Source organism: Anabrus simplex, chromosome 7 (assembly GCF_040414725.1).
Source record: "Anabrus simplex isolate iqAnaSimp1 chromosome 7, ASM4041472v1, whole genome shotgun sequence".
NCBI classification, from domain to species: Eukaryota; Metazoa; Arthropoda; class Insecta; order Orthoptera; family Tettigoniidae; genus Anabrus; species Anabrus simplex.
Genome location: NC_090271.1, coordinates 304,095,706 through 304,109,921, shown reverse-complemented (window position 1 = coordinate 304,109,921; position 14,216 = coordinate 304,095,706). Strand labels below are relative to the sequence as shown.

At 37.1% G+C, this 14,216-nt stretch overlaps 2 protein-coding genes across 2 annotated transcripts in view; both read left to right on the top strand.

The window, feature by feature from the left end:
- Mfe2 (peroxisomal Multifunctional enzyme type 2) overlaps window positions 1-14,216 on the top strand; it is a 206,971-nt gene that overhangs the window by 121,446 nt on the left and 71,309 nt on the right. Inside the window, exons 10-11 of the mRNA XM_067151756.2 lie at window positions 851-911; window positions 1,199-1,362. Coding sequence (XP_067007857.2) covers window positions 851-911; window positions 1,199-1,362 — 225 coding nt within the window. The remainder of the gene's footprint in view (window positions 1-850; window positions 912-1,198; window positions 1,363-14,216) is intronic.
- On the top strand, window positions 9,245-11,838 carry LOC137501516 (putative nuclease HARBI1). The gene is made up of 2 exons (XM_068228576.1): window positions 9,245-9,531; window positions 10,797-11,838. Exons 1-2 carry the CDS (start codon window positions 9,245-9,247, stop codon window positions 11,716-11,718), a joined length of 1,209 nt encoding a protein of 402 aa, XP_068084677.1. The 3' UTR covers window positions 11,719-11,838.

Genomic DNA, 14,216 nt, shown 5'->3' with positions numbered 1-14,216 from the left:
AACAGCAGGACTAAAAGTCCCAACTGACGAGCCTAACTTAGCACACGAGGGCGAAACGCAGGCAACCAAGAATGAGTTAGCTGGAAAATTTATAATGTCCAATAACGGACCATTATATTGGTATTATAAATTTACTCATTCAGGACAAATATTTTAGGTTCCCTATGGGAATCATCATCTACATCATTCATTATAGCGAGTAAATTTTTCGCCGTTATGAATTCTCGCTTTAACAGACTTTTATTGTAAATGAGAGTGGCCTAACTCTTATACTGCTTTAGCAGTGTTCAACATTAAATGTCTCCCACTCGACTGCCAGTGAATGTTTACAACTCAGCCAGCCTATTCTGGCAGCTTTTCTTATTTATTGCTTTTGAAGTGTACCTTGTGCATTCTGTGTAAATGGAAACTGACAAAGGTTTCAATATTAAATTCAATGAGTCTGATAGTTCTGAAGATGTTTGAGGATAGTTCAAGAGAAGATGCTTATTTCAGGGCATTTCACACGTCCAAAAACATATAAACAAAGCCTTTCTTGTTCTGCAGTCAGTGTCAAGATGTTGAGTATTTAATGCTGAGATGTTTTTTCTTTATTTCACATGCAAGTTTAAAAATTGTATATTTAAACAGCATCATAGGTGTGCTTGGGATTTTAAAATAGGGACTTTATTAGGGCTTATATTTCATTGTTAAGTTCATAAAACTTCCTCTCATTGTTAATGACACACTACTTCAATTAATATTCCATTTTAGCAATTAAAAAATGAAAAGGGAGCACAATTCTGTAAACAATCTGTATGTTAAGAGGTTAAGTATATAATTTGAATAAGTATTTTTTTTTTTTTTTTAGCAAACTGTTGTGGAAGACTTCAGCTATACAACCAGAGATCTCATACTCTATGCTCTGGGAGGTATGTACTCAATGTACTCATTTTATTTTGTGTGTTCTCTTTTTTGTGAAAGTCCCATTTAGTGTTTGACTGAGGATCAACCATTTTGTAGTTAGAATTATAAAAAGTTCTGAAATGGGATTAGGTAACATTCATTTTGTTCTACAGGAATCTTAATAGTTGTATGTAAAGTACAGGAAAATGGGAAATGACCATACACTAAATGAGGGCTTTGACTGTTAATGCATTATTGAACATTAAATAATAGAAATTTCACATTTCATTTTGAATATTTCCCTTTCTTGTAGTTGGTGCTTCAGTAAGCAGACCTAATGACCTCAAATTTCTGTATGAAAATCATGAAGAATTTTCAGCAATCCCAACATACATGATCATACCAGGACAAATGGCTGTTATGAGCACGGACTTGTTGCAGGGTGCTATTCCAGGGAGACAGATAGAGCTTTCTAGGGTGAGAATTTTTCTTATTTGTACAGTTTTAATAAGATATTAGTTTTGTTTGAATATTTTAAATTAGTTATATTATGAATTCATTTAGTAACATGGAAAATCTGCTTGTTAGAACTATTTTGTTTCTGTAACTTGTAAATTTGCAACTTTTCCAATATAGGGATAATAATTTGAATGAATATACTGCAAAAGAAAACTCGCTGTTTAAACTATCAGTCCGATAGAGGAACAAAAGAAAAAGGAAGAAATGAAGGAGGATATAGCACATATCAACATTCCCCTTCTACACAGCATAGGCTTCCCCTCATTACTCCCTCCCTTCTCCTGGACGCACACGATCCCGCTCATAAGTCTGTTGCCTTTATTGACATAGCTGGTCCACCTCATTATGTATGTAGTACAGTCATTAAGTTGTGAGACTGACCGCATGATGGCGCTGTGATGCACTGTAGCGCATAGGTGGCGTCGTGGTATGGTACCATGTCAGTTAGTCTCTCGTCCCTACAAGAGGCAGTTGAGTGCATGCACTGGAAGCAGACGTACGGTCGTTGTTGTGGCGGTGATTTGAATGCGCCTGTCGGACCTTGACGTCACAGTTTGAACAACGGGCAAACATCAAGTTATATAAAAAATTAGGCAAAACCGCTGCCAAAACGTTTGTAATGATGCAGCAGGTTGACGGTGAGGACTCATTGAGTCGCAGTGTTGTGTTTAGGTGGCACCGACGTTTTGTGCAAGGACAGGACAGTTTGGAAGATGATGGGCGTACTGGTCGGCCACAAACAGTTCGAACGGAACGCAAGATCCAAGAAGTTGCAACGTTGGTGTGTGCTAACTACTCCCAATCGGTAGACGATCTCGTAGCAGCAAGAGGGGTCAGCCATGGTATTTGCCACAAAATTCTTATGGATGACTTCAACATGTCTCATGTTACCCAGCACAGTGTGCCACGAATCCTGTCGCAAGACCAACATGATGATCGCAAGACGATTTGTGGTCACCTCATCAGTAGTGTTGACGATGATCCGACGTTTCTCAATCGGATTATAACTGGAGACGAACCATGGTGTTTCCTTTCAGCGGTGCTTTCAGCAGCTATATCGACGTTGGCAAACGTGCATAACGGCCAACGGCGACTACTTTGAGGGTAGGTGTGGTTCTGTTCAAGTGGTTAACGGCCAATGGTGACCATTTTGAGGGAGGATGTGGTTCTGTGTAGGTGTACACCATGTAATACGGCATTGTGTGCAACACAGTCGTGTGGGTGCCTATCCTCCAGGCGTCAAGTCTCGGAACTTAATGACTGTACTGCGTATAACAGCTGCCTCACATAAATGTAAGCTTTTGCTCATTATATGCCTGGGTTTTATTATGTAAGGTTACAGTAGGATTATTATCATTTTATTTTCATTACTCCTTTCTGTAGATATTGAAGAAACACACATCTGGCAGACAGATCTTTTCTAGTTAAATCTTTGGCAGTTATAAGTTAAAAGGATACACCTTGTCATTACAGACGTATGCACATTAGACAACTTATCATTGGAATGCTCCATCCAACAAGAATTTGACACACTAAAGGGGCAATGTAAATCACATCTATAGAGATATGGATCTTCAGTTTTAACAAATTATTTTATGCACAAATGGACTTGCTTGAAGTATTGTTGTAGATTATTAATATTATGATAACTGTTTAAGGACAAGCACAAATGTAAAGCTTAGGAACTCCGGCCTTTGTTTTTTGTTTATTTTATGTAGAAGTAATAATCTTATAAAGAATGGTTTTAGACATGCTAAGTTTGGCTGTGAGCTTGCATCCGGGAGATAGTAGGTTCGAATCCCACTATTGGCAACCCTGAAGATGGTTTTCCGTGGTTTCCCATTTTCACACCAGGCAAATGCTGGGGCTGTACCTTAATTAAGGCCACGGCCGCTTCCTTCCAACTCCTAGGCCTTTCCTATCCCATCGTCGCCATAAGGTCTATCTGTGTCGGTGCGACGTAAAGCCCCTAGCAAGAAAAAAAGACATGCTAAGTAAATTTTATATTTGTGCATGATGAAGGGAATGGCAGCATTCCCAAGACATGTACAGCATATAATTATGTAAATAATAAATGTGAGTTTATACTATTGAGTATTGACAAGGCAGACCAATACAAAATAATATATTTGAGTTATTTCTTAAGTTATTGAGGTTTTCCTTCTTCGGGAGGAATAAATTCAAAAGAAGTGGGTCAGTTTGTAATTTATTTAATTTAGAGTAATCAAACAGAGTTAATCATTTGATCGAGACATCTCTTCAAATAAGTGAGAACAGGAATGATGGTAATAGCTGCAGCAATTTTGATCGCAGAACTTGTTCTCTGACCATAAGCGATGATGGACAGAGTTCGAGCCTCCAACAATTATCCCCGGAATGTAGTGATGCAACAATTCTGTTTCCATGCAAGTTATAGAGGTCCAGAAAAGAAACCTGAAAGGCCCACTATCAGCAATGCTTATAAGGAAAGAACTGTGAAGTTCTGGATTAATACAGGTGGCAAGAACCGGTCATTTACAAAGGTTCGAAGGCACTTTTGCTTGGTTAAATTGGAACATCTATTTAACATATGGAAGATGCAGTTGGAAAATCGAATGGGAAGGGGAAAAAAAAAAAAAAAAAAAAAAAAAAAAAAAAAAAAAAAAAAAAAAAAAAAAATATAGGAAACTTTATTCTCACTTTCAGGAGGCTAGTGAAGCAAAGAGAAATGTCAGTGATGAAGAATTGTGACTATGGGCTCTGGAAATTTTACAAGGACTTCTTGTTATAAAGGGTGATTTGTGTATCTCGTGCATGGACTGATTAAACAAAATACAGAGAAATAAGAGCACGAAGATTGCTAAACTTGTTTCACGATCCCATGTATATTACAATGCAGAAATTGACCAAAGCAGTGGAGGAGTTTGTGAAGACAGACATTGGGCGATTTATTAATTATACCCCTCCTTAATTTACAACATGGACCAGTGTGGATTTGAGCGAGAAATGCGGTCTAAACAGACCCTATCTTTTGTTGGTGAAAGAGACACGCACACTACAACACAATCTGTTAGCGCACCAACTCACATATATACTGTAATGCCTATTGGTCCTATGCCAAAAATTATTCATTGTGTTGCAGGTGCCTGCAGGAAGCTTCGGCCCAATAGTTTGGAAAAAAAGCTGGTCAGTAATATTATTGTCACAGCTATAAAATCTGGGAAAATGGGAAAGAGAGTTAAGACATTAAATTGAAATAAGAAATAAAATGGTTCAACCTATTCAATACAAGTAAATAAGAAATGTAGTGTTACATTCTTATTTGATTAAAAGCAGTACCGGTTTCGACCACCAATCTGGGTCATCATCAGCCGATTAAAAATACAAAAACAGTGCATAGGAAAACAAGAAATTAAAGGATAAGTCTTTCAAAAGCAGTTGAAGAGGCAATAGAAGACAATAAGGATTAGCCCTGTGTGATTTTAAATCATAAAATCCAGAAGAAGTTGAAGATCAGTCACTTATATGAAGCACGGCGCAAGCCTGTGAAGAGTAGCACAACACGCGCAGCGTCCGGCACTGTGCCTCAAAATGTTTACGAGAAGAGGTGAACAGTTCAGTCAACCAGCCTGCATACACTGTCACGCGTTAAGTCACAACACGGTTTAATAAATATGAAGTCCCAAAAATGTGTAGAAATCGACAAGCCGTTTAATTGAAGTGAGATGCTAGCTCCTGAAGATCAGCGCAACATAGGCCTACTCAATGTCCGGCGCTGTGCTTTTAAATGCCGACGAAACTCGGTGAATAGCTTAATGATCACGGCTGTTAATGCTTCAGTCGCGAAAATATCAATTTAATATAATTGACATATGTATCAGTGTTAATAGGATCTTGTAGATTCTTACGGAAACAGTTGACGTAAAAAACAATTGTGAAGAGAAAAATGGTAAAAAGCACAATATTGGAAACAAATGAAAAACACATATGCATTTCTTGAAGATAAGAATTCAGGTCGTACTTGAGGTAGCTTAAGGTAGCGTAAGGTATGAGTAAGGTAAATTTGAATGTTGTAATGATCTGAACTGTAGGTGGTAATATAGTATACAGTTCAATTCGGAATATTTTTTTTTTCCAGAGGAGAGATAAAAAGAAAAGATGGGATCAGATATAAAGGAGGAGGATTAGTAGATAAGAGAAGATTAAAAGAACTGGATGTTAAAAGAAGATGGGAAAGGATAGGATAGGGAAATAAAGGAGGGGTAGTTTAGGGTGGGTTAGGAGGATGGGTTATTGGAGGTAGAAAACGTGGATAGGAACTGTGTAAGGCATGGATAATTGAATTCGGGTTTAGAAACTTAGCATTTTTGAGAAGAAGAATTAGGAAGTCGAAAAGAATATTAGGTTTTCAGAAATGTCGTTTAAATTTAAATTAGGGTTGAAGTATTGGTCAATGTGAATAACAAATTTTCAGTAGTGTTTAGAAGGGGGCCTTTGTTAATGATTTTAAGTATTTTTATGTCTTTTTCAATATTGGTGAAAATATGTTTGGAGTCTTGTATATGTTGTCCTATAGCAGAGAATCTGTTGTATTTAATGGCGTTGATATGTTCGGAGTATCTGATATTAAAGTTATGTCCAGTCTGTCCAATGTACGAGGAGCTGCAGTTGTTGCATTTGAATCTGTATACTCCAGATTTAGAAAAAGCATTAGATTTATTTTGTGATTTAGAGTTGTGTATTATATCAAGATTTCTGTTATTGGTTCTAAAAGAAATTTTCATGTTGTGTTTTTTTAAGAACATTGGTTATTTTATAAGCATCTTGAGTGAAAGTAAAACTAGAAAATGCAGTGGGTTTGGTTTTGTCTTTTGTTAATGTGGTTTTAGGACGGTGTTTGAATTTGTTGATGATACAGTTTATGAAAGAGTTGTTAAAGCCATTAAATTTAGCAATAGTACGGATGGTGTACAGTTCCTTATTTAAATCTTTTTTAGACATAGGGGTGTTCAAGGCACGAAAAATTAGGCTGTTATAACTAGCACGTTCTTAACAACATTGTCTCTAACATTAAATTTACCCTTGCATCAGAACAACACAAAACTCTTAATTCTCTAGACTTAACTATAACTAGACATCCTTCTTCTTTAACTTACAAAATTTTCAGAAAACCAACTCAAACAGCAACCACAGTACGGCAGTATTCTTCACACCCTTAAGCGCATAAACGTGCAATACTTGCCACGAATAGACCCGGTGACCATAACCCGTGGAAGGAAAGAAAATAAAACTGTCACTGTATGGATTCAAAATGTCTACAAGGTACTTTTGGAATAAATATGTAAATTTAATGAAAGAAAGGAAGAAAAAATATAAACTCTGGACAACATGAAAACGGAACATCAACAGGAATTAAAATTTAAAATAGAAATTTAACAAAGAAAAATAAAAAAATCAACAAAATACCCTGTGGATCGATCAGACCTAGATTATTGGGACCCAATATTAGAGACTTTACTAAGCTAACCTACCTTCCTTGTGAATAAATTTCAAATAATGACACAGTTCAATGCCTTTGGCTTTGATTAAATCCATACAAATCATCAGTTCAGTTAATCTAATGCTTGAATAAATTATTTTGAATGTTTCCTTCTCTTGGAAAATACACAAAGTAAGTTTAAAATCTCTTTAAGGTACTAGGCGAGGAGTTCTCACAAGGATTTTCACACCCACTTACACACAGAATTAAACAAAGAAAATCCCCCCAATAAATCAGGGAAAAATCAGAAAAATAATATTCCGAGGATAAGCAGAGATATTGAGAAATAAATCAAATCGCACTCAAATTATCTGCCGAAAAATAAGGTCAAATGAATTTAGCAATTCACATTACAGCATCCCACTGGAACATAAAATCCATTCATAGCCAACATTCAATACAAAATCACCATAGCAACAACAACAATCAGTGCTCACCCCAGGAAGAGTAGAGTCAATCCCAATTAGGGATGCAACAATGCAATTTACAGACCACAAGAAAAATCAGAAAAACAAGCTCCCAGGGGAGGGGGAGAAAAAAAAAAATGGAAAGAAAAACAGAATAAACAGAACTAGACAATAACCGCACGGTAAAACCTTATGAATACTACCTCGCTTAGTATCTTTCCATTACCCTAACACAGCCCCTCTAATAAAGGGCTTAAGGCATCACCTTTTTTTTAAAACAGAAATAATATTAATATTAGTAATATAAATATTACAATAACAGTAATACATCTTTAAGGATTCTGATTTTGAACGTCCATATCTGAACCACAATACAAATCCATGGGAACTGATTTCCAACATTAACATGCCGCAAAAAAAGAAAGAAAAAAGATTATTCACAAACTCAAGTTCAGGAAAAATTTTGATGTCGTTATTTCAGATAAGATTTGCCATGTATCACTAATCACCCAGCACAAGCACTTAGATGAAATCATAATAGATACAAGTTGAAAAATTTTTGAACTTACAATCTTGGCGGTGTAGTTGAAGCTAGACGCCATACTTACTCGAGGCAGAAAATAAAATAAAATTTCTTAAATATACTACATCTGCGATGTTCCAAGAGTCCATCCAGAGAAGAAAGGCACTTCAGTAGGGGAATGAATCCCCTAATATCCACTAGATCATCCTGGGTCCAACTTGTACATGAGCTTCACAGTGAAGCTAGGGACACGCGTCTGTTCGCCTTCCATGTTCACGGCAGACAGTCTCACTCTTCCTCTCACAACAGCAAGCAGAAGTTGGCTTAATTACGCCAGAAGGGTGATGCCCCAGAGGGCTGTGCAATAGGCTACAGTCCGGCAAGGGAACTCGCTCTACCACTGGTAGAGTGTAGTTCAGACAGGATCTTACTGTCGCAACATAACTTCAGGCAGCTGCATAGAATTAAGTTTCGAATGAATAGTAATTTATCCTCATACATAGGAGAAGGAAGCAGTTCACGATTTTAAATCACCTTAAAGATTAAGTCCACATCTCGCAGGGAGATGCCACAAATCAATTTCTACGGAGATAAACTCTGATTTACATGTAATTAATCTCTGATGCGAAAATGTCAAACAAGGAGACTATTTTATTAGTTCTGTCTCAGTAAAAGGTGGTTTTTACTGTTCTGTATCATATGACCAAAGTATTCTAGCTTGCTTCTCTTGATGGAGGTGAGAATTTCTGGTTCTTTATTCATACGGTGCAAAATTTCTGTATTGGTCATTTTAGCTGTCCAAGGTATCTTCAGCTCATTCAATACATCCACATTTCAAATGCCTGCAATCTCTTGCACGTGGTCTCAGTTAGTGTCCAAGCCTCAATACTGTATAGTAGGATGCTGAAAACATAGCACCGGAGTAATCATTTCCATAATGTAACGGCAAGGTTACGGCTTGTCAGAAGTTTTCTGAGTTTCTGAAAAGAAATTCTGGTCTGCTCAGTTCTGCAACAGATCTCAGGAGGAAGGTCCACTGGCTTCAGAATTAGGCGGGACTTTGAATTAACCGATTTTGAATTATCGAGGTTCTACTGTACTTCCTTCGTAAGCATATTGTTGATGATCTGCATGATGGCTCTATAAGGCAGGATACAAATCATTCCTTCCCTATAAATTGAACCAAATGCAGCAGTAAAAACTACAATTACAGTGATGTCTAGCTGTTTCTGGAGTCCAGCCTAAGTGAGGCCGCACACCGGACGCGTCAACATCTGCAACGCAACATGAAAAACGACTCGCTTGTTTGTCTCACTCGTGATGCAGACTTGTAGCCGCACACCGGAGAAGCATGTGTCTGCATCAATACGCTACGCATTATCAGCTGTTAACATGGCCTCCTCGAGTGAAGATGATGTTTTGCTGTACATGTGGTTGAAATTGCGTAACAAGAGGAAAAGAAAATGGATTCATGATTTTAATATGTCGTGTGCTCAACATGGTGCTTATACCTTAGCGCATGATTTACTAAAAGATCCGGTAAAATTCCAGTCATACTACCGAATGTACCCCGAAAGCTACACAGAACTTCTTCAGAAAATTTCTCCATTATTAAGAAAACAAGACACAAACTACAGGAAGGCTATAAGTCCTGATGAAAAGCTACTTATAACACTAAGGTAAGTTCAAAGCTTAGAATAATAATTTGTTGTTAAAATAATTAAATTATTTATTATTTATTTATTATTATTTATTAGATGATGAACACAGCTGCGAAATTGTTCATATTGACAAAGTATATAAATAATATGTGTGCAATGTTTTGGTTTTTTCACTTATAACTTCATACCATACAGTGCTGTCTTTGTAACTACGTCTTATCAGTATGAGTGATCACGTTCTTCCTCGTTTTCTTCTGGTAAATTCTCTGCATACGAGAATGGTGAGATAGTATATGAGGAGCCCGTCTGACCACCGTAATGCAATACGGAAGTTGATGGATGGGAATGAGTATCACTACACTGAACATTCCTGGCTGATCCGTACAGCATGTCATTTAATTTTTGCTGCACAAACAACTTAAATGAGCTTTTAGCTGCAGGTGATAATTTAGCCACATCTGGTAGCAGGCTTTTGAAAAACAACTCATCAGGATTATTACACTCCGCTTCAGCCGTACGCTTTGTTTTCATCTGAATATATGAAGAGAAAACTTCGTCAATATCCATTTTAATGGCGCTTCTTTTTGTATCTCTTCTACGTGTTCGAGGTAGCGGCTGCATAATTTCTTGAGCACTATTCTCCTCGTCGTTTTCTTTTGTCATGGCCACTGATGATGGTTGTTCCTCTGTAGCAGATTGCTCCTCTTCATACGGATTTTCTACGTTTCCCACTTGTCTTCTTGATTTCGTAAATGGTGTCAAAAACGCCAAGTAGTCTGCAAGATAGTAGGGCTTTTTGGTTACTGCTGCTGAACCACTGGTAGGAGCTTGCCTTAAGTATCTGGACCAACAGTTCCTACAGTTTCTCCATTTGTCTTTACAGGTGGCCACTGCAATGAGAAAATACACTTATTATTATTATTATTATTATTATTATTATTATTATTATTATTATTATTATTATTTATTTATTTATTTATTTATTTATTTATTTATTTATTTATTTATTTATTTTATTTCATATAAAGGATGTCCTTGAGGCCAGAGCCCTATAGTAGGACTATACATACAATAGCTATACCAATGAATGCTTATTAACACATAAAAAATAAATTCACAACAAACATTTTATAACAAAAACAGTGCAGTTCAATGATATTAAATTTATAGAATGTGTGTATATGAGTGCAATTGTCAATAGTTTAATTTGGCTAAAATAATTTTTTACAAGCTTTTTAAAATTTAATTTAGCAGTAATAGTATTCATGGTCCTTTATTTCCAGGTACTTAGCTACTGGCAACAGCTTCAGATGCTTGAGCTTTCAGTTTAAAAGAGGAGAAACAACAATCGGCAAAATTGTGGATGAAGTGTGTTCGGCAGTATGGACAACACTTCAACCTGAGTTTATGCCTGCACCCTCAAAGGAGTTATGGGAGAATATTTCCGAAAGATATTTGGAACTCTGGAATATGCCTAACTGCATTGGTGCCATAGACGGGAAACACGTTCGTATCCAGTGTCCGATAAACAGTGGCTCATCCTTCTATAACTACAAGGGCTATTTTTCTATTGTTCTATTAGCTTTGGTTGATGCAGATGGACTTTTCATTGTTATAGAAGCTGGTGACTATGGCAGAAACAGTGATGGTGGCGTGTTGCGAAACTCAGCTTTAGGAAGAAACCTTCAGCAGGGCACACTGAATATACCTGATCCCAAGAGGCTACCGAAAGATGATGATCACTGTTCACCATTTCCTTATTTTTTCGTTGGTGATGAAGCTTTCCCATTACAGAAGCATATCATGAGACCCTATCCGCGAAGAGAACTTACAAATGAAAGGCGGATTTTTAATTATAGGCTTAACAGAGCTAGAAAGAGTGTAGAATGTGGTTTTGGAATGCTTGCTTCTAAATTTAGAGTTCTCGGTACAGCTATAGCCTGCAAACCTGATAAAATAGACAACATAATACGAGCAATTTGTGTTCTGCATAACTTCATTAGACTAAAAGACGGCGTTTTTAGTGAACCGAGTGTAACAGATAAGGATGAAAATACTGACAATACGATGCGTGTGTTGCAGAGATTGCAACCCTGCAACAGAAGAGCAACAGTTGAGGCTGTTGAATTAAGAAATCACTTGTGTTCTTACTTTATGAAACCAAACGTAGCCCTTTCTTGGCAGAATAAGTACGCTATAGAATAAATATAAATATAGCTGCACTATACATTATCAGTAATTCTGGTTGCGCAAGAAATGTTTATTCTTACATAATTAAACATGTAATTACTGTACATGGACCTAATTAATAAATATGTTACTGAATGTAAGTTACTTACCATTTAAATTTAATTCTTTGGACACTGCATGCAACGCTTTATCCACCTCGTTCTTATTCGAATGTCCTGGTAGCGAATAATCATATATTATTCGATATTTCTCCACGGATTGCACTAATTTAATGTTGATTTGTTCTTCATTCATGCTGGCACTTGTGTTCACTGGCACTGCTCAGAAAAAGCAGGAACAGAACTATACGAGAAGGTGTTTGCTTAAGACATGACGCATAGAAATGGAACATGCAGTGTCTTATCGCTCGTGTCTGCAGCAGGATGCTGATGATATCATCAAGACGCAGACCGGTGTGCGGCGATTTGTGTTTTTCCATTGCTTATCACTGTGCTCCTTTCTGATGCGTCATGTCTCTGTGTCGCTGACGTGACTTGACGCGTCCGGTGTGCGGCCTGCCTTAGTGTAGCATGAGGGCGACATTAACTTAATTGCCGAAGCTGCATTTAAGTCTGATGCTAGCTGAGTGAAATGCGTTGATTCTGTTGTAGATCTGCTTTTTTGAAAAGTGTATACAAGTGCTAAGAGGACTGTTGGCCTGTAACTGTGAGGCTGGTTGGCAGGTTTATCGGGTTTTAGGATGGAAATAATTTTTTTTTCTTTAGCAAAATGACAGTATAAAACTGTGCTCGGCATATATATATATATATATATATATATATATATATATATATATATATTTTTTTTCCCTCACAGGTGAATGCATGAATTTCACTGAAACCAAAAGCCTTGCCAGGTTTAATGCGTTGAGACCTGTAAAGAGTGTCCCCTCTCGTTACAGCTAATGAAACACAAATTGGGGTTAGATTCTTTACTCCATGCAGGCGATCGAAGGTTTCTGTGGTCTCTACTGGGTTTGAAAACAAAGATTGTTCACTGTAGCAAATTCCACAAGTTTCACTCCACATTCATGGTTTCTGGAGTACGTTCACAGTTTATGTGAATTGTAGAAAATTTAATTCTAAGTACATCTAGTGGCCTCCATTTTACAATAGGACTAACAGTTCAGGCAACATATTCAAGTAAGGTTACCAGATTTTTTTTTCACAAATCTATATTTGTATTGTGCTGTATGTTAGTTTACCATTTGTTTACATTGTTTCATACACATTTTAAAAGGATGAAAATACTCATTCTACTTACATACTAAAAATATTCATTACTACTTTCACAAGTCAGTGGGGGCAATGTTATGGTCTGGTGAATGTTCTTGTAGTATTCTTTAGGTCCTATCATCTGTGTGGAAGGCATTCTAGATCAATTTGTTTTAGAATCCATCCTTGATGATTACATCCACCCGTTCATGATGATTGTCCTTCCTCGGGAGAAGAGGAACTTCCAGCATGATAATGTGCCTTGGCACACAGCTAGAAGTGTTCACACATGCCTGGAAGATTATGATCAAGACGTCATATTTCTTCTGTGTCCCCCAAACAGCCCCAATCCAATTGAACATTTGTGAGACCACTTTGATCGTCATGTTTGCCATCTGTCTTCTCTGCCATACGCCCTTAACAGTTGTAGGGTGCACTACAAATAGGATGGCTCCAGATACATCTGGAGACCTATCAGCATCTGACTGAGTCACTGCCAGCACGTCTAAATGCTGTCCGTGCCACGAAGGGCGGTTACTCTGGATACTTGCAGGTATTCATAATAATGTGCTTCAACTGTGTATTTACTCACTTCATGTTACCACTTTCATGACTTGAAAAAACTTTCATGCTTTTTTGTTTCATGTGTTTTACTACAGAGGATTTCCCACCATTCATGACACTTTTTGTATAGAGAACAAATGGCAACATATGAAATTCCTTCAGTAAGCTAACAGTGAACACTTTCATTTCTTTGACAATCTCAAACTCTATAAATTATTCTAAAAACATACACCATCATACAGGTGTACCATGTGCTCACAGGTACTGAAAACTGCAAACTAAGTGGAAGTTGTATACTGCAGAACTGACATTCACTTGTAACCAAAAGCACATTTCACATGATTGCAAAGAGATCACAACCAGAGAGCATGCTAAAACACCACCATAGATTTTACTAGTGTATTCGTATAAAAATAACGAGTTAGAAAGTTATAGAATGTAATTGTTCATATAAAACCATTCTACGAGGGTGAATATAAAATGTTACACTTCCAAGTTATGGCCATTTATGAAACCACCTACACATAGGCAACACGGCTGTGACAACATACAATGTAAGTTCACTTTTTTACATAGTCCCCAAGAGTCTGTAAACATTTCTCGGAATGGTCAAACAACTTTTCGATTCCGGATGAGTAAAAATCGCCTCCAGCGCTATGTAAACCACCTGGAGACAGCTGGGGCCTGTTCCACGAA

Coding starts and splice junctions, on each gene's coding strand:
- LOC137501516 (XM_068228576.1), top strand. CDS start 9,245: ATGGCCTCCTCGAGTGAAGATGATGTTTTGCTGTACATGTGGTTGAAA. Junction 9,532..10,796: donor AAGCTACTTATAACACTAAG/GTAAGTTCAAAG, acceptor CTTTATTTCCAG/GTACTTAGCTACTGGCAACA.